Source organism: Mixophyes fleayi, chromosome 6, assembly GCF_038048845.1.
Source record: "Mixophyes fleayi isolate aMixFle1 chromosome 6, aMixFle1.hap1, whole genome shotgun sequence".
NCBI lineage: Eukaryota > Metazoa > Chordata > Amphibia > Anura > Limnodynastidae > Mixophyes > Mixophyes fleayi.
In genome coordinates this window covers 195562934-195585465 of record NC_134407.1, presented here as the reverse complement: position 1 = coordinate 195585465, position 22532 = coordinate 195562934, and the positions used below count along the sequence as shown (strand labels likewise).

The 22532-nt window shown below is 40.0% G+C and overlaps 1 protein-coding gene across 2 annotated transcripts in view; it reads right to left on the bottom strand.

Moving 5' to 3' along the window:
- Positions 1 to 22532, bottom strand: part of CASKIN2 (CASK interacting protein 2) — a 35320-nt gene that overhangs the window by 10437 nt on the left and 2351 nt on the right. For both annotated transcript variants that reach the window (XM_075177845.1, XM_075177846.1), the window contains exons 2-15: positions 21676 to 22300; positions 13968 to 14019; positions 6143 to 6240; positions 5901 to 6046; positions 4574 to 4669; positions 4284 to 4414; positions 4058 to 4166; positions 3862 to 3970; positions 3656 to 3750; positions 3440 to 3557; positions 3194 to 3316; positions 2953 to 3071; positions 2758 to 2803; positions 2570 to 2643 (exon numbers count right to left, since the gene is read on the bottom strand). In XM_075177845.1, coding sequence (XP_075033946.1) covers positions 2570 to 2643; positions 2758 to 2803; positions 2953 to 3071; positions 3194 to 3316; positions 3440 to 3557; positions 3656 to 3750; positions 3862 to 3970; positions 4058 to 4166; positions 4284 to 4414; positions 4574 to 4669; positions 5901 to 6046; positions 6143 to 6240; positions 13968 to 14019; positions 21676 to 21769 — 1410 coding nt within the window. In that variant the 5' untranslated portion in view covers positions 21770 to 22300. The remainder of the gene's footprint in view (positions 1 to 2569; positions 2644 to 2757; positions 2804 to 2952; positions 3072 to 3193; positions 3317 to 3439; positions 3558 to 3655; positions 3751 to 3861; positions 3971 to 4057; positions 4167 to 4283; positions 4415 to 4573; positions 4670 to 5900; positions 6047 to 6142; positions 6241 to 13967; positions 14020 to 21675; positions 22301 to 22532) is intronic.

Sequence of the window (22532 nt, the reverse complement as noted above, 5' to 3'; positions counted from 1 at the left end):
AATGCAAGGGGTGCAAATTAGTTTTCTGTTTTGCACATAAGTTAAATACCGACTCTTTTTTTCTTGTAGCACACAAATATCAACTGTAAATTTCAGTGTACAAATAAACTATCAAGTATTTGTGTGTTACATGAAAAAACAGTCAGTATTTAACTTATGTGCAAAACAGAATACGAATTTGCACCCCTTGCATTGTAACATGGTTTTGTCCAGGAAACTCAAATAAGAAGTTTCTTAAGTTAAGATCCTTAATGAATCAGGCCCAAGATGTTGAGCGGTTGGAAGATGCAAGCTTGGAACGCTCAGTCTACTAATAATAGATTTAATCCAAGGCATTATAAAGTATAATTACATACACGCTCTCAAATGTTTCAAAAGGGTGGGGACCTAGAACGGCCTCCAAATATTACCATTTCCCTTTCTACTTTCCAACAAAGTTCTTGTAACAATACCTATAAGGATATCCTTTAATTCACAAAAGTACCTTCTCAAATTCTGTTTTACTCTTTAAAGCAGCGATTTATTTTTAACTTGTATATTTGTAATAGAAGTGGTTGCAAATCACAATAATATTAGACAATTTCCTAGGACCCCCCAATGATCTGTGACCTTGGAGAAGTCACTTGTCTGGTATCTCAGTAGAAAATTGGATTTTAAACTATCTGGAAAATGAAGGCGGCTGCTTTAAAGTCATAATCCCACCAGAGACCACTGCTATACGAATTAGGTCATGACAGAGCTTTCAAACACTTGGGGCTTGTGTAGAGAAATTGTATCCCTAAATAAGATTTTAATAAGTGTTTGGCTTCATTACAGAGTTTTGAAAATGACACAAATATTATTTTTCACAAAGTCGGCTGCTTCAGTTTTTATGATGGCAATTTGCATATACTCCAGAATGTCATGAAGAGTGATCAGATGAACTGCAATTAATTTCAAAGTCCCTCCTTGTCATGACAATGAACTTTATTCCAAAAACAACATTTCCACTGTATTTCAGCCCTGCCACAAAAGGACCAGCTGACATCAGGTCAGTGATTCTCTCGTTAACACAGATGAGAGTGTTGATGAGGACAAGGCTGGAGATCACTCTGTCATGCTGATTGAGTTAGAATAACAGACTGGAAGCTTTAAAAGAAGGGTGGTGCTTGAAATCATTGTTCTTCCTCTTTTAACCATGGTTATCTGCAAGGTAACATGTGCAGTCATCATTGCTTTGCACAAAAAGGGCTTCACAGGCAAGGGTACTGCTGCTAGTAAGATTGCACCTAAATTAACCATTTATCGTATCATCAAGAACTTCAAAGAGAGAGGGTCAATAGTTGTGAAGAAGGCTTCAGGGAGCCAAAGAACGTCCAGCAAGCGCCAGGACCGTCTCCTAAAGTTGATTCAGCTGCGGGATCAGGGCAGAGCCTGCTCAGGAATGACAGCAGGCAGGTTTGAGTGCATCTGCACGCACAGTATGGCGAAGACTTTTGGAGGATGGCCTGATGTCAAGAAGGCCAGCAAAGAGGCCACTTCTTTCCAGAAAAAACAACAGGGACAGACTGATATTCTGCAAAAGGTACAGGGATTGACTGCTGAGGACTGGGGTAAAGTCACTTTCTCTGATGAATCCCCTTTCAGATTGTTTGGGGGCATCTGGGAAAACGCTTGTCCGGAGAAGGAAAGGCGAGTGCTACCATCAGTCCACTGTCATGCCAACAGTAAAGCATCCTGAGACCATTCATGTGTGGGGTTGCTTCTCAGCCAGGGGAGTAGGCTCACTCACAAGTTTGCCTAAGAACACAGCCATGAATAAAGAATTGTACCAAAACATCCTCTAAGAGCAACTTCTCCCAACCATCCAAGAACAGTTTGGCAACGAACAATGCCTTTTCCTGCATGATGGAGCACCTTGCCATAAGGCAACAGTGATAACTAAGTGGTTCGGGGATCAAAACATCGAAATTGTAGATCCATGGCCAGGAAACTCCCCAGACCTTAATCCCATTGAGAACTTGTGGTCAATCCTCAAGAGGCGGGTGGACAAACAAAGACCCAGAAATTCTGACAAACTCCAAGCATTGATTAGGCAAGAATGGGCGGCCATCGGTCAGTATGTGGCCCAGAAGTTGATTGACAGCATGCCAGAGCGAATTACTGAGGTCTTCAAAAAGAAGGGTCAACACTGCAAATATTGACTCTTTGCATAAACTTAATGTAATTGTCAATAAAAGCCTTTGACACTTATTAAATGCTTGTAATTATACTTCAGTATACCAATAGCAATATATGACAAAAAGGTCTAAAAACACTGAAGCAGCAAACTTTGTCTTTCTGGCCTTATCTCCACTTTTTATGCAAAAATGTCTCCCAGTTAATTTTATACAAACATCTTCACTTCCGATAAGATAATTTAATATTAATTTGTATTTCTATCAGTCCCTAAAGCAGTTAGCATTTAAGCTTAAATGGCCCTTTAGTACAAAAAAAAAAAAAGAGTCACATAATGAAGACATTTTAGACTCCACGGCCTGAGAGCAGGATTATATTATATTATATTATTATACACCACTCAGGTACAGACCTTCCCTTGCAGATGTGCTCCTGGCTCTTTTTCCACCGCATGACCTGTGTGCATCGTGTGACTAGGTACAGTACCTAAAGACCAAGCAGTATTCCTTTCAGTGTAAACCTGTCATGTTACACAGATAGACAAACACACACAAGATACATGATGGGGTCATGCACAAATTAGACAATGCTGATCCTCACCAATTGATATTCTGTTGTGGTGATCACCGTAGCCAACATGTAGGTTCTACAGGAAGATAACCAAAGTGTCCAGTCAAACTGAGGCATACAGACACAACCCAAGAAAACCCGACCCCCATACCCACTTAAAAAACAAAAACAAATAACAATTAAAAAATAAGACTAAAAGACAGTTTGATCATTATGTGAAGCTACCTGAGCATTCTCTATCAGCAAAGTAGAGCTAAAACCATTTCCCTCGTAGCTTTGGCCACTTCCGGCACTTCGCACACTGCCCAGACTTCCTTCGCTGCCCACACTGTGACGGTCACCAGCTGGGGTTGGAAATAAAACAAAAAATGATATTCCATGATTTCACAGTTCTAGAATGTATACTCAGAATTCCATCACTAGGGTTACCAGAACATGCCTACACTCTCTACACCGGCGCACTTACCTCCTATATACTCAGAGGTAATGCCGACAACGGGTACTGTGTTGTATTGGTGGGGCAGCATTTGAGGAGGCTTTGCCAAGCGCTGATGAGAAGGCATTGTGGTATTACGGGAGAGGGTGGAGCCTTTGAAATAGAAAAGTAATTGGTCAGATATTTGTCAAGCAACTACTAGGCTCAATTGGGCAATACAGAAGCACTGCTTGTCTGCTGGGTATATCACATTGGGATTGACTGCCACCCACTCACCAAGCCTTTTACTGATGACCTCCACGATTGCTGGGGGAAAAAAGCCCACTCTATCGGTGCCCTTCTGTGCGTCATGGATATGACCTTTCCAGCGCCCGTCTGGATGTTGTTCCAACACCTGTAGCGAAAGGATTTAGAGATGGAAGGTTACTGGATAGTTCCCCACCGAATCAAGTGAAACTAACACCACAGAAAATTGAAACATTTAGTAATTACTGTTATCAAGTCTCCAGCCCGGACATTCAGTGCCGTTGGATCATGGGTGTTCCAGAAATCCTTCAGAGCACGAACTTTAAGAATCCCGGATGCCTCTGCAAGGGAGGAGAGGGCACTATTAGAGGACAGATCTAGCTCGCCCACGTGGTGCACAAGCTCCTTAGTGCCATCTTGCCACGCCACCCCCACACAGTGCGGGCAATTACCTCTAAGAAGCTGTTTGATATCTGTGCTGGCGTGGGTGGTAGTGAACTGGTTGACAATATCCAGCGCAGTCTGATTGTACGTGTTCCGGATGTTTACATCTACACCGTTCTACGAGAGGAGAGGAGAGCTGGTTAACGTTCATTCTAACAAATACCCATAATGGTACAGCCCCATTTTACTAATTAACCTTCTTACCTCTATAAGCAGCTTCACAACCTCGGTCTTCCCACACAGAGACGCCTCATGTAAGGCTGTGCCCATCTTTGTCACTTTGTTAATCTCTATGCCAGATTTCAGGAGTAGCCTATCAGGAAGGGTAAAGTCAGTCAAAAAAATGCTCTTCCCTCCTTTTATATAAGAAATCACAGATGCCAACTATGACCAAGGGGGGTGAAGCTAAGTCATTGCCTATGTCACTCACCCAAGGACCTCCCGGTGGCCATTTTTTGCAGCCAGGTGCAAAGGTGTAGTGAAATTGGGATCGGTGGGATCTTTTGTAATCCCTTCCAATAGAGAGACGCACAGGTGACTATTCAACAACAACTGCACCACCTAAGGAAGACATGAAATACGTAGACAATATATGCTGGAAAGAGAGGTGGGAGAGAGTCGTGCACTAATGGGAAACAGAAAAGAAAGAGAACACAGACAATTATAAGTAATATTAAAAACTCTACAGCAAAGACAATATATGGAGATGCCCCTTCTTACCTTCACTCTCCCAAATTCACAGGCCAGATCCAGAGGCGTTTTCCTGGCCTTGTTGACATGACAAGGATTCGACTGGTGCTGCAACAGGGTTTCAGACTGGTGGAGGAGAGAAGAGGCTTAGAAAACAATCTGAAATACATTATTTCATAATACCCCCCCCCCCCCCCTTCCCAGTATTAGATGCCCAATGGGACCCTACTGTTTGGGTGATACTACCCCACCAACAACCTAATATCCCCCCCCCCCCCCTGCAGGCAGCGGGGGGCCTTGATTTGCAGAGCAATGCAGACACCAAATTTCCTTCTGCAGAGTGAAACTAAAGAGGGGGGAGTGACTCCTTGTGGCGCAGAGCCATTCCCACTTGGCATAAAAAGTTAAACTTGAATGCTGTATCTTAAATGTTGCTGACAGGATTTAGTAATAAATAATGTTCGGGAGGACATCTCCTTTAACCCTTTAATGTCTGGGGCACTTTAAAGCTTTGTAACCAAACCTATTTCAGCATTCTGCTCTTCGCTGGTTTAAATAACTCATTTTCATTTTTGTGAAGGGATCGGAGGTGATTTTATATTTATTTTTTTGTGACAGATAGGCCTTTCTTTCAGTAGTGTTTTTATTATTTTGACTTTAGGTTAATAAAAGCTAAAATAAATTAAAACAGCGAAGTAACAAAAAAAAACACTTTTCTGTGATTACACTTGATTATATTTAAGCAATTAGTGTTTAGTTTATTTCTCCAGTTTGTTTAGGTACCTAATGTATGTCATTTTCTACAATTTTATTTTGCATTTCTATTTAATATATTTTTACTTGTGATAGAACAGACCTCTGAGGACATGTATATCTGGAAACTCCTCTGTTATTGCAGTAGGGCACAGGGAGGTTTCTTTATGTAAACTACACATCACACCGATCTTAACCCAACCCCAATTTTAACACATTTCTCTGTTGATGCGCAGTAAAGGTGAAAAAGTACAATAAAATTTAATATTTCTAATGGCCAAAACGTATCTAGTTACTATGAATATAAAAAAATAAAAAAAACAGAAATGGACAGTGAAGTGAATCCGTGTGTCATCCAGACAGATAGAGACTAAGGGCTAGATTTACAAAACTGCGGGTTTGAAAAAGTTGAGATGTTGCCTATAGCAACCAATCAGATTCTAGCTGTCATTTATTTAGTACATTCTAAAAAATGACAACTAGAATCTGATTGGTTGCTATTGACAACATCTCCACTTTTTCAAACCCGCAGTTTAGTAAATATACCCCTAAGATACTTTGAGGACTTGGGACTTCCAAGCAAATTATATATACTGGCACTTACCACCTCATAGTGCCCGTACTGTGCAGCCAAGTGCAGGGGAATCTGCCCATCGCTGGATGCAGCATTGACACTCGCGGCAGCTCGAAGCAATAGCCGCACAGGCTCTGGTTGACCCTGCCACGCAGCATAGTGTAAGGGACGCATTCCTACATAAAAGAAAGACAAACTGTAGACAAGCATACGCCATAACATGAATTGGCTCACGTCTCCCTCTTGCTGGTAAAAGCACATTACACACGTACCATTGCCATCCTTGATGTCCACGGCCGCCTGTGTTTCCAGCAGTAGCAGCAGAAGCTCACAGTTCCCGCTGAGAGCAGCGTGGTGGAGAGCGGAGAATCTGTCAAAAGAACAGTATACACAATAGTCTTTACTTCTGGCTTGCCCCCGCTTAAGCCGAGTACACACTATGGAATTTTGCACCAACTTTTTATGCCGATCGATTTTACATGCGATCGACTGTCCGATCGCCCGTCCATGGACTGCATACACACTAGCCTTGTTTAGGACGATAAAGGGAAGAGCGGACGTCCCTTTAGCGACTTTTTACAGCCATGTTATCGTGAGCAATGATTGTAATTTCGTACACACTGAAGCAACATCGGTCAGAAGTTTATACACACTACACAGCGGAAACGAGATTGGAACGAAAATATTAAACGGTACGACCAACCAAATGAGGCGACAATCGTCCATTTGGGCAGACTTTCGACCATCGTGTCACTGCACACACTGACCCGACTTTTGAACAAGAGGTCGTATGTTGGTTGGTTGAGCCGATTATTGGACGAAAACCCTGTAGTGTGTACCCAGCTTTACCGTACAATAGAAACTTCTCTCTTTACTTATTCAGCTAAAATGTAAGAGATTGACATTGAAGCACCGTTAAAGTGGAACAAACCGCTGAAAATATATTGGATACTTTGTTGTAGGGAGGGCACTATACTGTCTTTCCTTGCCTTGAATGTCAAACCAGCAGTCACAAGTTGCTCACTAAGTAGAAGCAATAAATAAGTTGACACAAGAGAGAAAAATGCAATCTGTATCATCTTACGCAGTAAGAAAAGATAGATATTTGTGAGATATATCATTTGGACATGTATGGTAATTATATGTGGAAAAACCAGGGTGTAGAAAGAAGAATATGGCATCTGGATAAAAAAACGGGGCATGTTGAGTAGTGGAACAATACGAATTTCTCAATATTTAAAATATGAAACGGGTATAAACAATTACAATGGAGGAATGCAAAACGGACACGCAGACTGATCTTCAACCTTTATATTAGGGAAGTTAGACCGGGTATATATATATATATATATATATATATATATATATATATATATATATATATATATATATATATATATATTTATTTTAGATAGATCAGTTTATATTGATAGGCGAGATGTATTAGATGATTAGATGTATTAGTTGATTAGATTTTCTTTTAATACATTAGATAGTTTTGTGTCGTTTATAAGCTAGTAAGTACAAAAATAAAAGGTGTTTAGAGTATGTATTAGGTTGGTTAGATATGTGTGTACGAATAATAGCAGCTTGTTAAGAAAAAAAATAATAATGATTAGGTTATTTGTTAGATTGTTTTGTTTAAGGAACTTTCATGTTGGGTAGGTTATGGAATGTGTGTGTTTTCTAAATTCCTACGAAGGTTATCTTTGTGCAGGTTTGTGGGGCAGATTTTTTTTTTTTTTTTAGCATTAGTTAAAAAATGAAAGTAATGCCGCACAGATTCTATCCTGTGGAGGAGGTGTAGAGAAACGTAGACGGCAGATAAGAGCCGCTTGGCCCATAGTGTATGCTCTGGTGTATTCAGGCAGTGAGCCAAATTCATACTCTGAACATTTCCAGGGTTTTGTTGATAGGGATGTAACCAGTGCAGAAACTGTCCCAGCCGTTACACAGCAGAGGGATTGCCAGCTACATCACCCAGAATATCTGGGTACAACTGGAAGCATTGTCTTAAACAGCAGCTGGTGGGATACAGACTGAAGACAGAGGAGTCAGGTGGTCTATGAAGTGGTGAGCTGCTGGCACCCAGGTACTGTGACAAAAAGGAGATCTATACGATCAGTACCATCCACGGAGATCCCACCACGACAGCACCAGCACAGTGGTTCACTCCACAAACACCCAATAAACTGTTAATATCATTGACAGGTACTTAGGAGGGAAGTGGACCTCTCTGCAGGTACAGTGCACCTAGCACAAAGATCCTCATCCAAGTTGCATATAACATATAACTCTTAGGTCCTTTACAGGGAATCGAAAGATTAATTTCTTGTGGATCAGTAAAAATGTAAATAAAATGTATGGTTCAGGTCACATGTACCCACTAGGATAAAAGGGGACGTGTGCCGGCTCACAGAGAGACACGTCTTATGTGTCATACTCCCCCAAACGGAAACCAAAGAGCTCCCCAAAGAAAATTCTGTGTGTGTATATAAGTCAAGGCATCAGAACAGACTGTATATATTACCGTCCTCCTCAACTTGCCCTATGTATGAGGAATGGTTATAAAATATACTATAGACAGTCACATTTTATATTGCCATAATTATTTTTTTTTTTTATCTATACACATCGTCCTTCCCGGCTAGCCCTATGTGTTACCGATTTGTTATAAACAACGGTGTTTCTCAGTCAGTCCTATGCTTTGCCAACTACCTGTGCCTTAGCAGAGAGTTACGGATAACAAATGGTCCTAGAGTACACTCAGTGTGGTGCTAGAGATGGGCGCTAACTAAATCTGAGAGGTGAAGTCTAGTCCTAGCAAGGAATTCATGGGTTTTACTGAAGGGACCCCAAAGGTCATGGCCCCCAGAACTGGCTTCACTAGGCAGAAGCCAACTATAAAGAAGGGCAATCTTAGTTAATTTACAGGCCAGGATCGTGGCAGGCAGAAATATATAGCAAGCCTGGGTCGGGATCAAAAGCCAACAATCCTGGTCCAGTACTTGGAGGGACAATTTCATAAGGTCAGACAGAATAACGCTTAATCACAACAAATAGCAGCAGCCCTGTTGCTCTGAGAATGGTCAAAGCAGGTTCAATAAAGATCACCTGACATCCCAGGCATCCACCCAAATATATGCTGCCATGTCACAGGGTGCGCCTAGGTAGGAGAACCTATACAATAAGAACCTATTCTGGGGCATGCGCTAAAAAGAGACAACACCGGCAGGACACTTGCAAAAGAGGGTAAACTCAAAAACATTACCTGAAGCAGCGGATACACACGGACAGGTTGTTATACTTCGGTTCTGTATCGGTACTGCCCAACCCTCAGGAACCTTGTATAGATTCATCGCGTATCATACCTCCCAATGTTTGACATTTCCAAAGTGGGACACAACCACTCCTAATCTGAAATAGGGCATGGTCACACCACATTAGGGGCCCCTCCACGGCACAATAGGCGTGTTCATGCCCCTCGGGGGCATGTCTAAGCCCCTTTTGAAGCATTAGACCACCCCCGACCAACTCCCTTATAACACCAGTGAATTGCCGCACACACCAGAGGCACCCGCTCAACACGGTGAGCTGGGACATACATCCCAACTTCCTGCGAGTCAGGACACACATGCCAGCCAGGGGGAGTCAAGACAGCCCTCTCAAATTGGGGCAGTAGGCAGGTAGTGTAACTTTTGTTAGATTACACTGCGTCCATTTAAAATGGAGGGTCAATGTAGGGCTATTTTAATATTTCCATAAGAAATTAATTTTTTTTTAACATGTCAAATTTAAGAGGAAAAATTAACAAATATATTCAGCTATGCTTTTCTTTTCTTTTTTTTAGTCTATTGTAGTCTATTTAGGCTATTGTAGTCTTGTCTATCATAGTGTTTGTACATTCCTCTGTGAATCAAACACCACTCCAAAAAAAACAACTTTCCTATAATAAGGAAATTTGGCTAAATATATTTCGGCATGGCTGAATGTACTTTAGATTACCATCTACAAATAGACCCACGCTATAATTGTCCAATACTGAGAAAAATCAAATAAGTCTCCCTGCTCAAATGTAATACGACAAGTTGTGGCAAAGATCAAGCTTTAAAATGTCTTCATTAAAATCATAAAAAATGTGCTTAAATGAATACTGCTGTACGATTTCCTTTCAGAAACACGTTTATTTGCTGGGTAATCTATTCACTTCGGACTTTATGGTAAAGCGGCGAAACGCAGCAGCCAGATTTAGCAAAACCATTTTATACAGAGTCCATGTACTACTCTGCAGCTTGTTTTGTTGTCTTCCAGTTAAAAACAAAAGCATACTTTGAACCATGAGCGCTGGCTGAATAGATTCTGTCATCAGACACTGTTATAACATGGGCATCGGTGCCAATATTTTGAAATAAATTCCAAGCACACATTTTTGTGGGGCCAATGCATCGAAGCACATTACGCACAGTGCACTCTCGGCAGACGTTGGCATCCTACAAAGTCCAACGTGCTATGTTCACTGAATTGTCATTTTTCAATACCTTTCTTCAAAAATATTTCTAAAACTGACAACTATGCATCTGGCAAATGGAAAACAATACATCAGGTACTATAGCAATCATTGAAAAATCTTTATTTTGCTTTCACACGAAAAAAAACTTGAGCAAAACAACAAATAGATAATCCTTTCAAAAAATTCTGGCCAAAAACAATATATATTGCCATGTATCCAGTCTGTGCTGGCGGAACTGTGGGGCAAGAGGTACCTTTTCACACATTTGGTCGGACTGTCCAATAATATCTTCGTGATCATTAATATTCAATTACAAAAGGACCCCAGGATCACTTTATAATACCAACCAATCAGAAGAATAGAAAAAGATTCTAATAAACTGAGCCGGACCATTGACAACACAGTCAGACTTTGCAACCATCCCAGACTTCTGTCGTCAATAGAATCTGACATGCAACGTCCATGGGGTATATAACCAGTCACCTTCACCCTACAGTCCAACATTTTCATAAAGTCCAGGACCCTTCATCACAGCAGAACCCCCCCCCCAGGATCATTATAACCCCCCCCCAGGATCATTACAACCCCCCCCCCTCCCCCCAAGGCTACCATCTCCATAAGTCCTAAATTTAGCTTCTTTTAATGACCTCATGCTCCAGGCTGCCAAGGCCCCATTTTTATGAAAAATTACAAAGACACCATGATTGCTGACTCTCCCCCTCTCTTCTCACCCCCCCTCTCCCCCCCCCCCCAATCTTCATTCCTTCCACCCCCCCCCCCCCCTTTAGTGGTATCCCACAGTGGGTTTTTTCCCCACGGACAACAGAGATGCACCCTCCTACAACCCAAAAAAACAAAAATCCAGCAGTTCTTCATCGCCTATCTTCAAATGAATGGTCACACACCCACAAAGGTTTACTTCTGCTCCTATATAACATTTTCACCATTACCATTACTCCAGGTAGGCTGGCCGTGGGGTTCTAAACACTTTCATATTACCTTTGTATTCTCTGTTATATCACCTTGTTTATGACTCTTGTGCTACAAATGATATGCTTATTATGACCAAGGTTTCATTTCTACTGTTCTAAATGAAAAAATAAAAATATATAAAAAAAAAAACAAAAAAAAAAAAACACCAAGACAAAAACAAAAAAGTTTTAAAAAAATCCTGGACAAAATAAAATAAAATTTAAATTCACAACCTTGGTGCATTTGCCGTTTAGCTCGTGTGGTCTGTGAAAAATGTACCGCTGAGTTTTCCATTACAGCAAAGAACAGGAAAACCACAGAGCTGAAGTATTAGAACATGCCCGGGGTGATATTATTTAGGGAGTCTCGTTTTATCCATGGGGTCATTTTTGGACGTGCTTTTGATATTCTGACATGAAAGGGGCCTCTACAAAGACTATATGGAGCCAGAAAATCAAGTTAAACACAAATGTGGGTTATCTGTATATACCAGACAAGTAGTTGCACAAAACAAATTTCACTCAAAAATGCATGTTTTATTTATATAAAAATTGATCTTAAAATAAAAATAGAAAAATGTAAAAACAGCCCTATATGATAGCTTGGCTGCTCTACTTTTCTAGATGGAGTGATGTTACGAATCTGTCAGTGACTTTTGTACTGAAAGTATATCGCCAGAGGATTAATTACACTTTCAAGTTAAAACACACACCTTTGTTTATAGGCCATATAACATTTTCCAAGTCATGGATACAGTACACGTCTGAGGTGCTTGTAAATATATTTACAATTTTGCACCAAGCTTCCTGTATGTCCTCAACAACAGTGTGAAATCCATATGTGTACACAATGCAGTTAAAAAGTTATTCACAATTTAAATCGAGACATAGCAAAAATTGTGAAGTAAATTGTGACATTTCATCTGCTAACAAAGGTACACAAAATACTCCTGGTGGTGACGAGGTGAAACCCCCTCTGTAAGTTTACATACACAGCTATGGGATCATGAGGGGGTGAATCCCCTCTGCAGGTTTACATATACAGCCATGGGAACAGTTATCCTGTCTACCTGAATACAGAAAACTCCAAAATACAGAAACAGAAAAGGAAATAATTGCTGTGATAATGTAATCATAATAATATAATATTAATGGCATACACTCAGACACGATTGTGAGGTGAATTGCTACACAGGTAATGAGAGTTGCGATCCAGGGGTCATGTGGTGTGTAATATCTATAATATAAATGTCTAGTGGCGTGTGTTAGTCTGTCTGTCTGTGTGTGTGTGTGTGTGTGTGTGTGTGTGGAAAAAATAAAACCAAGCTGCAGCGCTACCTGCTGGGCGGAGTTATACACTGACCTACTAAATTCTTAGTGTGTGTGGGAAAAAAAATTCAGAAAGGGCTGAAATTTGGTATACTAAGATGTTTTTAATTTGTTAATTTAATTTGTTAATTGTTAAAAGTGTTTATAAAGATTTTAAATATATATATATATATATATATATATATATATATATATATATTTATTTCTTGAAGGCGAAGTGACAGATGGGAGTGGTTGGTGGTTGCCGGGGGTGACAGTGGGGAGTGGTTGAGCCCTGGGCTATGGCCCAAATGCATGACAAGAACCTTTTTAACACCTTAAGTAGCTTGATTTGACTAGAATGCATGAGTATCATGCACGGGTTAACTTATATATATATATATATATATATATATATATATTGTATGTATGTATGTAGAAAAGCTTTAACCCCAATCCCAAGCTCCAGCAGTCTGCTAATGCATGTGAAAAAAACCCCCACAGAAATCCTCCTTTACAATTTGCTCCCGCTACATACAGCTCGGTAACACATACTGTGAGAGACGCCATCACAGCAGCGCTCAGTCGGATAAGATTGTAAAATGGATTTAAAGTCAGTGTAAAAATCCATCGGTTACTTTCACAGCAATGTCTATCTCTATGTAGTTTTAAAAGACATTTTTACTCTGCGAGCTTAGTTCCACTTTAACCAGTCACCAAAAACAAATCAGTCTTTTGTTTCTATCAACCCTTTTATGGTCAGCTCAGAGCTGCAGGAAAGAGAGGGAATTCCCAATATACCACAATGCAGTGAGGACACATGGACATAGTAAAGCTGGGTACACACTACAGGTCATCACCAAACCATCGTGCCGATCACACGATAAACGACTGATAGGTCCGATATCACATTAGTTTGTACGCTCACATAGTTATGATTTATCGTACTAAAGCACATCGTATCGTTGTGATTTGATTTTATAACCGGACTAAAAATCTCTATAAAAGATGGAACAATGTCGTTCCAATCCTGCAGTGTATATGCACTCAGGACCGGCAGTGTCCCTAGATCTCCATAGAGTTTACAGAGTCACCATCATTTCAGCCGATGGTTATGACAGATGAAGAGCACAGATCTGAAGGTAAATCTTGTAAAACGTTTATAGTGTGTACATATGAATCGGCATGCTGATCGGGACTTTCATTTGTTGGCAAAATCGTTAGCGAAATTGTTAACAAAATTTTCTGCTGTGTGTACCCAGCCTTAGATTACACTTACAATATACACAAATAAAAGTACACACTTACCCGTCACCATCCTGATAATTTACATTTAATCTCTTGGTTGATCCGAGGAGTTCTGCAAGGAAAGGTCAGCTGGTTATTATCCATCTCTCTTCTAAACTGGGATGCCACAAATAGATAACACAACTTACTTTACAAACACAGTAAGGTTGGTAATAAAAGCCTTACAGAGACCCTGTGATAATGATAACTTACTAGCTGCGGACACAGCACAGAACACGACCTGTCCCATGTGCCTCGCTATAGGTGTATTTTGGTTTCTGCCCTATTTTAGATGTTTGGCCATCTTTATACTTCCAGGCTGCACTCACAATTCATCCCAATGTTTTCCAATCCCCTCTGCTTTATTTTCTGCCTCTCTACCGCACAGAAGAAAGATTTTTGTACTTGCTCACAACCCACAGAAATCGTTGACATTTTGCACACACAGACTGAATTGTATCTGCCGTTTGCAGACAAGAATGGAGCTCTATTGCCATGCTCTGCATGCTTGCGGCTGATCACACAGACACTCTGGGCACGCAAAGGGATCGGTTAGAAAAATGGGATTTTTTTCTGCGGAAAAGGGTATCACTGATTCCACTGTGCATGACTCAGTCCCTGCTATCTGCAGGGCCCAGAAAGGAAGGAGGTCACATAACCAACACTCGGCAGGATTCCTGGTCACAACAAGAGTTTCCCACTTCTATAGCAGGATATGATCTCAAAGCTATTGCATTGCGAAGACAATTGAAAGTAGAGGTGTCTCACTTCCACAAGGCCGTGGCAATGTCACACGATAAAGTAGGACATGCCAGGTTTGTAGAGGGAGCACTTACTAACGTCAATGCATGCAGGGATTCATGGGGAGCATTGTAAGGCTGCTCTAGGCAGAACGTTTGAATATAGGTTGTCGGTGCTCAATCATTGGGGTAATATGGCAGTAAGAGGATCTGTGCACAGTCTAGATAAATTGTAATGCAAGTACAGGAAATATTTCACTATCTATTTAAATGTAAGGATACCGCTGCAATGGTGGGTGCTGCATGTGCAATTCGGGCATATAAACGTGGACTGCATTCTGACCAGACTCATATATTTATTATTTCATCATCATCGGCTATTTATATAGCGCCACTAACTCCGCAGCGCTGTACAGAGAACTCACTCACATCACTCCCTGCCCCATTGGAGCTTACAGTCTAAATTCCCTAACATACACACACTAGGGTCAATTTGTTAACAGCCAATTAACCTACCAATATGCTTTTTGGAGTGTGGGAGGAAACCGGAGCACCCGGAAGAAACCCACGCAAACACGGGGAGAACATACAAACTCCACACAGATAAGGCAATGGTCAGGAATTGAACTCATGACCCAGTGCTGTAAGGCAGAAGTGCTAACCACTAAGCCACCGTACTGCCCTGATTATTTTTGCTTTTTAATAGCATATACAACTACAGCAGTTTATGCAGAAATATCAAGGTACACTTTCCCTGTGCAATGAAACATACGATTTAGGGTGGCGCTGTGGACAGATCAGTATAGATAGTTGTACACTATAGTGTTATGGTGGTGGGATATTTTGGGGAGAACTTTAGAATGCAGGGATCATTATACTCCAGGTGGGAAGGTCACAAAGAGAGAGAGTGACCTTGTGGGAAGACCATTGTGCAAGGTCACATATGAGCTCATTTACAATCTTTGAGGGAATTGTAATGAGAAATCCTGACAATTTAACATGTTTGGCGTAAGGGCACAGAGAAGTCAGCACGTTATGCCGTGTAAAGTTAGCAGAAGGAGTTTGGAAGTCCTGCTCAGACACGCCAGTGCCGCTCTCAAACCAGTTCCTGTGCATTCCTCTGCAAGCAACATCCTGCACCCAGAGGACCAGAGGAGAACCATATCAATGAAATAATAAATCGGGTCCCGAGGGTACAGATTATACCTAAAAATAGGGGCGATTTTGTGGTTTATTTTAAGAGCAGTCACAAAGAACAGCTTAAGAAAATGTCTATTACAGTATTCACAACCTGGTTTAAAAGAACAATATACAGACACTTGCATTTACTGTTGGACACAAGCACTTCTCAGCTACCTAAGCCCTGAAATAGACTACAGAGCCCAGGGGACACAAGGATATAAGTATATTTACAAGAATTTCTTATTATATGCACCTTATTACTGCTTTAATGTGAATGCTACTGCTATAATGAACTATACATTTATATCTGAACAATAATACTTCTATACTGCTAACTACTGCTATACTGAACCGTATATCTATATCTGAACTATATAATACTGCTACCCTGAAGTATATATCTATTATAAGCTATATTGTTGTACTGAACTAACTGCTATAATACTACTATACTGAAATATCCTGAATTATAAAGAAATATGTATAAAGAATGTATAGAGTAAGTATAGGACAAAGGAAAACATCAGAGTTAGTGTATTAAAGTAACGGTGGTGAATATAGGATTAATCACAATAAATGTTCTGAACAAGGGTTTAGCTTCATCAACATCACTATTTATTTATATAGCGCCACTGATTCTGCAGCGCTGTACAGAGAACTCATTCACATAATTTTGGTATTGCTATCCTGTATTACTTATATTAAAGGATATTATAATAGATATATGTATAAACAGTAGGTTTTCTGTGTATATGTACATACCTACCTTAACAGTAAAATACTTTAATACTTATCCATGTGATGAGTATTGGTTATTTATAACGGGTATATGTATATACTGTGAAATATTGCCAAGATACAGTAGGTATTGGAGGAGTTATTCTGCAAGGCTTTAGTGTTATTTAGTGTGGTGAAAGGGCTGAATAAGTCGACGTTATTTAAGGAAATGTGCATAAAAGTGCGGCTTAGTGGTTAGCACTTCTGCCTCACAGCACTGGAGTCATGAGTTCGATTCCTGACCATGGCCTTATCTGTGTGGAGTTTGTATGTTCTCCCTGTGTTTGCGTGGGTTTCCTCCCACATGCCAAAAACATACTGATGAGTTAATTGGCTGCTATCAAATTGACCCTAGTCTCTCTGTGTATGTTTGGGGATTTAGACTGTAAGCTCCAATGGGGCAGGAACTGATATGAGCAAGTTCTCTGTACAGCGCTGCGGAATTAATGGCACTATATAAATAGCTGATGATGATGATACAAAGAAATGTATTTTGCAGATCTACCTCTTACCGAGTGAGATAAAGGCACTTTAGAGAACTTTAAACATTGTTTAATATTAATTATCTATTAACCTTTATTTATAGAGTGCATAAATGTTATGAACTGTTTTACAGAGAATGTTTAATCATTCTCTTTAGTCCCTTCCCCTGTTCAGTTCATGTCACAGTGATTGGAGTGCTAAATGACCTAAGAATGGGGATTATTGATCCCTATATTACATACACAAGAGAGTATATCATGCACACAGCACGTACCGTTTCTCATCACTCATGATCAAAGAGAAACTTTCCAACATTCCTGAGTGGACTGAAGGTCTGTTTAGCATAGGGGTTAATGATCTTCATGTTTGGGTCAGATAACACACACACTTGTGTGCCCAAGCCCTAATATAATGTGCATTAATCCAAGATATTGAGTGGTAAGCCATCTGCAATAATAGTTATATAGGTATAGCATCTAGTATCCAGAAATCTTGGGGCATTTCCCAAAACGAAGTCTAGTGTAACCCTCCTCATTATATAGTTTATCATTACTTGTAACAATTACTGTAGATGTAAATCACATCTGTGTAGATTACAGTATTAACACATCAATTCTTTACTTTTTTTTTTACTTTCTGGTTTTTGGATCTTTCTGGATAACAGTTTTCTAGTTAACTGATTCCATACTTGTATTCTGTGTCGGTCTATGAAATTAAAGGAGAGCTTCTCGCAATCAACATTTCTACCTTGAGGAATCCCCACATTTGACCAGTCAGGTGTCTTGTCTACTGTACACCTCAAGTTGTGCTTTACAGGACTTGGGTATGAAAAAAAAATGCTGTGGTTCCAGTGTAAAGGGTGCAATGTCGGGAAAGTTAGTGGAGCAATTGGACTTTACTGGATGGATGTAGCAAATTGCCAATTATCACTATTCTGGAACCAACAATAAGTGGTCCCCAATAGAATGTCCTATATGTAATACAATCAGGGGACCCAAAAAAATAGATTCTGGGAGCCCAATTTAGTTCTTAAACCAGAGGTAGCCCATCTCTGACCTAGACATATCTTTATTTGATGTTTTAAAGCAACCAATGTAGTTTTATATGAGATATTCTATTTGCATAACTACTTATAAACATGTTTCTATGCACATTACGGATACAAAGTCCGCTGGTAAGCAGAAGTAATAATTGTAAAGTCACCTGGTACCTTTTATATTTGCATTTTGCAGCAATTCATCACAAACAGATGAGGAAACAGGTGTACACAGCCAGAGTGAATCTCCTGACTTCGAGTGTTGATCACAACTGAGCCCGTCACACTGGCATCTTTTACGGTATCAACTAGTAACTTGAGATACGTTTCCAATGGGGGCATCAGGGGAATGTTTATAGCAATGGATTTAGCTCTGGGACACCTCGCAGAAAGACAGTAGTATTGGCAGTAACACTTCTTGATTTCTTAATATATAATCAAGTAACTAAAAGTATACTTTGGATATCCTACTTATAATGTGACTGCGTTGTTACTAAATATAAGTTGTTGTTTTTTAAAGAAAGGGACTGGAATTTAAGTGTAAACTAAATTGCTCCAAGATTTTCAGGCTGCTCATATTGCAACAGAGACAACATTGGATTAACAACACGATTTAAAAAGAGATCCCTTTATGACAACGCTCAGACGTGTCATTAAATCCCCTTCGGGTCTACAGGTAGAACTTATTCACTTTGTCTCAACCACAGACCCTTATAAACTGGCCTTTCATACCACAGTCCCGTAGCGATGGGTAGTTAGCCAAGGATCTAAGGTGACCTTATCAAAGCATAATGTACAGTTATTGTTACCATTTATTTATATAGCGCCACTAATTCCGCAGCGCTGTACAGAGAACTCATTCACATTAGTCCCTGCCCCATTGGGGCTTACAGTCTAAATTCCCTAACATACACACAGACAGACATACACACACACACTATGGTCAATTTTGTTAGCAGCCAATTAACCTACCAGTATGTTTTTTGGAGTGTGGGAGGAAACCGGAGCACCCGGAAGAAACACGGGGAGAACATACAAACTCCTTACAGGCCATGTTTCGGGAATTGAACTCATGACCCCAGTGCTGAGAGGCAGAAGTGCTAACCACTAAGCCACTGTGCTGCCCTGGCTTGCTGAGCTATGAGAGGCTGGTTGGTTGTTTGGTTGGTATCCATAAAGACATTCATTGAGATCACTTTGTAAACTATTTGTGTATCAGTGAAGGTATACAGATTTACTGTGATGGGCAATATCTGCATTATATTCTTTGGTGTACAATATTCTGAACTTTTTTTAAAAATGATATGTAGTCAGTTCAACAATCATACACCTTAAACTCCACTCAAATGCTTTTGCATTGTAATGACAAAAGGCAGGTTGTAAGATTGTAGCAAACACAGCAACACATCAGATCCACAAACAGGAACTCATACCTACAGTTTAAATGCACATATTTAGAATAAAATATCACAGTGAACAGAAACCCTATGTATTATTAGGAATTTAATGGGAAACAATAAAACAGTGCCCCCTAATGGCTACACTGTCATAAAAAAAAAGGCCAACGTTGGTCAAAGATGGGAGCAGTCTTCTTTTTTCAGTAAAGAGTAGCATTCAAAGGACACTGCTTACAGAATAAAGTAACTGTCCAGCAATTTATTTTCCGAATAATTCAGTTTTTGTACTATTGGAAAAATAAGAACATGAGCATATTATATTTCAAAATCGCATTAAAGCTGAGGAACAGGAGAGCATGGATTCAGAAAACAGGCAATTTTTAATATGGTTTTAGAATGCCATAATTCAAGATCAGTATACTCAACATTCTACATTCCAAATCATGCAATACCCTCGCTTATATATTGGGGTGTGGATTGTGTTGAATTGGGGTGTGGTATGAGCAGGTCAGAGTCGTGGCTAATAATATCATTAGCAGCTATTTATATGGCACCACTAATTCCACATCGCTGTACAGAATATGTTCCAATTTTCAAATCAAGAATGTTGACAATATTGTAATATCAAAAAGCAGTCTTTTTAGACATATTAATGTATTGCAACATTCTGTTTTTACAGCAATTCATTACAAAGCAACATACTAGCAGCATGGAAATGAATATAAACAAAGACAATGTGTGAGTCAGACGCACTAGTTCCCAGTTGGATGTTTTTCATGTCACGCAGATTGGTGTAAATGTTTAACTATGATGTGAGCAGGCTCAGAGTCAGGTCACCAGGTGACAGCTTGGTGGCACTGCGTACGTGTGTGACACAGCGACCGTTGGTCTTATCTGCATATAAAAGTGTCTGGCATCATTCCGCTTGCACACGTCCATTTATCACTGTCAGTCTAGGACAGATGTCGCACACCAAAGACACAATGCAGGCAGACACACTCATTATCTCAACAGAAAACCACAAAGTGTACAAGCATCTAAGGATTAGGACCCTGGTCCTCTGGGGGCAAATGGGGAGAGAGAGAGAATAATATTCCCTTAGTACCGACAAACAAAATTATATTTAAAAGCTATTTCCAGTTGAATCTTAAAACTGGAGTAGAAAATTCTCTGGAGCCAATTAAATTCTGCTGTTAGCATGAAACGGTTGTAAGAGTCTCCTATACAGATCTATAGCTACAAACCTCATCCTCACTGACCGTTTAATAAAAAAAGAGACATAAATTAACAATATCTCAGTCTCCTCCTGTGGAACCAGATTGTCCTATTCCTCAATCATTCTCTATTGTATATCGTATTAAATGACATCCAAAATTAAATAGAATGCAAAATCCAGTTAAACTACAAAATTCTTAATAAAAAAAAAAGAAACAGCACATTGTTAAGATAGAAGTTAAGTCAGAAACACACTCTATAAAAAAAAAACAAAAAAAAAAACACTACTTAAAGAAAAAGTGTACCGAACTAGTCTTTAGAACAATTGGCATTTTAGACAAGAATGAAAAAATAAATATTTATAAAATGTCCATTTCAATAATGACATGATTACAATAGCATATTTTTGGAATAAAATGCTATTTTATTTGTAATTTTAGTAAACACCGCTGTGATGGAATCATCATAACCACCAGCTATTTAAATAGCACCACTAATTCCGCAGCGCTGTACAGAGAACTCACTCACATCAGTCCCTGACCCATTGGAGCTTACAGTCTAAATTCTCTAACACACACAGACACACAGACATAAATACTGAGAGAGACTTAGGGCAATTTGATAGAAGTCAATCAAAATACAAGTATGTTTTTGGTGTGTGGGAGGAAACCCATGCAAACACGTGGAGAACATACAAACTCCACACAGATAAGGCCATGGTTGGGAATCGAACTCAGGACCCCACTGCTGTGAGGCAGAAGTGCTAACCACTCAGGAATAACCCCAAAATGTACTTTTCTGCCCTTCATCATTTTCCCTTTCTACTTGATTACTTTTCCAGTAGCGCACCATTATACCATACAAGCTACTCCACTTCCATCTAGGAAGAGATAACTTACTGTTTTTTGAAGTGCGAACCTTTGCAAGCAGTTTCTGAACGGTGCCAACATCTCCGGTCTTCACAGCCTGGATTAGTTCATTCTCTCGACCCATCGCCGTTCAGGCTAAACAGTCATCTCCTGAGCTCTGCTCCAATATATAGTCACAAGATCCCTCAAGTTATATCCTTTCAAAAGTGCAGAGAGCTGTTGACCTTTAACACAATTGCTATCCACATCAGGTGACGTGAAGACACTTTATTTTACATAGAACGTTTGTACGTCAGAAGGAAACAAGTTAGCAGTGACTTGGGGGGGAATGTATTGAGTGCCAAGAACTGTGTTCCCCCCTTCTGATCTGTGGTCACTTGGACAGCTCCCATATCACAAATAGATAAGAGGGCACACTGTCTGCAGTGCCAAGTCCACAGGATATGGAAGGTTGCAAAGTTTTGGAGAGCTCCATCAGACGGACCCTTGGAAATGATAAATTCTGATTTCTTGTTTTCTTCTCAATGAGGGGGAACTCCTATTTCCTTTTACAGCTGTCCTGTTCCGTTGTAGTTTCTCAATACGTTTCTCTTTATGTGAGGATCCCTTTTGTTGGTGTTGTCACATTCACTATCAAGGCAGCTGTATGACGTCACTGCAGAGAGAGAGAGAGAAAGAAGACAAATATTTGTATTAGTAACTCAGCCTTACACCTAGTAACCCCTGAGGTGTGAGCACAGAGGCAGGCAGAGGCCCGCTCTTTCTTTAGTCTATAGGGGAAAAGTCTGAGGGCTGGAGGGGTGTGTTCTGCGTCAAGCTGACATTTATTCCAAATGTGATTCACGTCATATTCAAAACATGACTGCATTATGCTTTCGACTATAGCC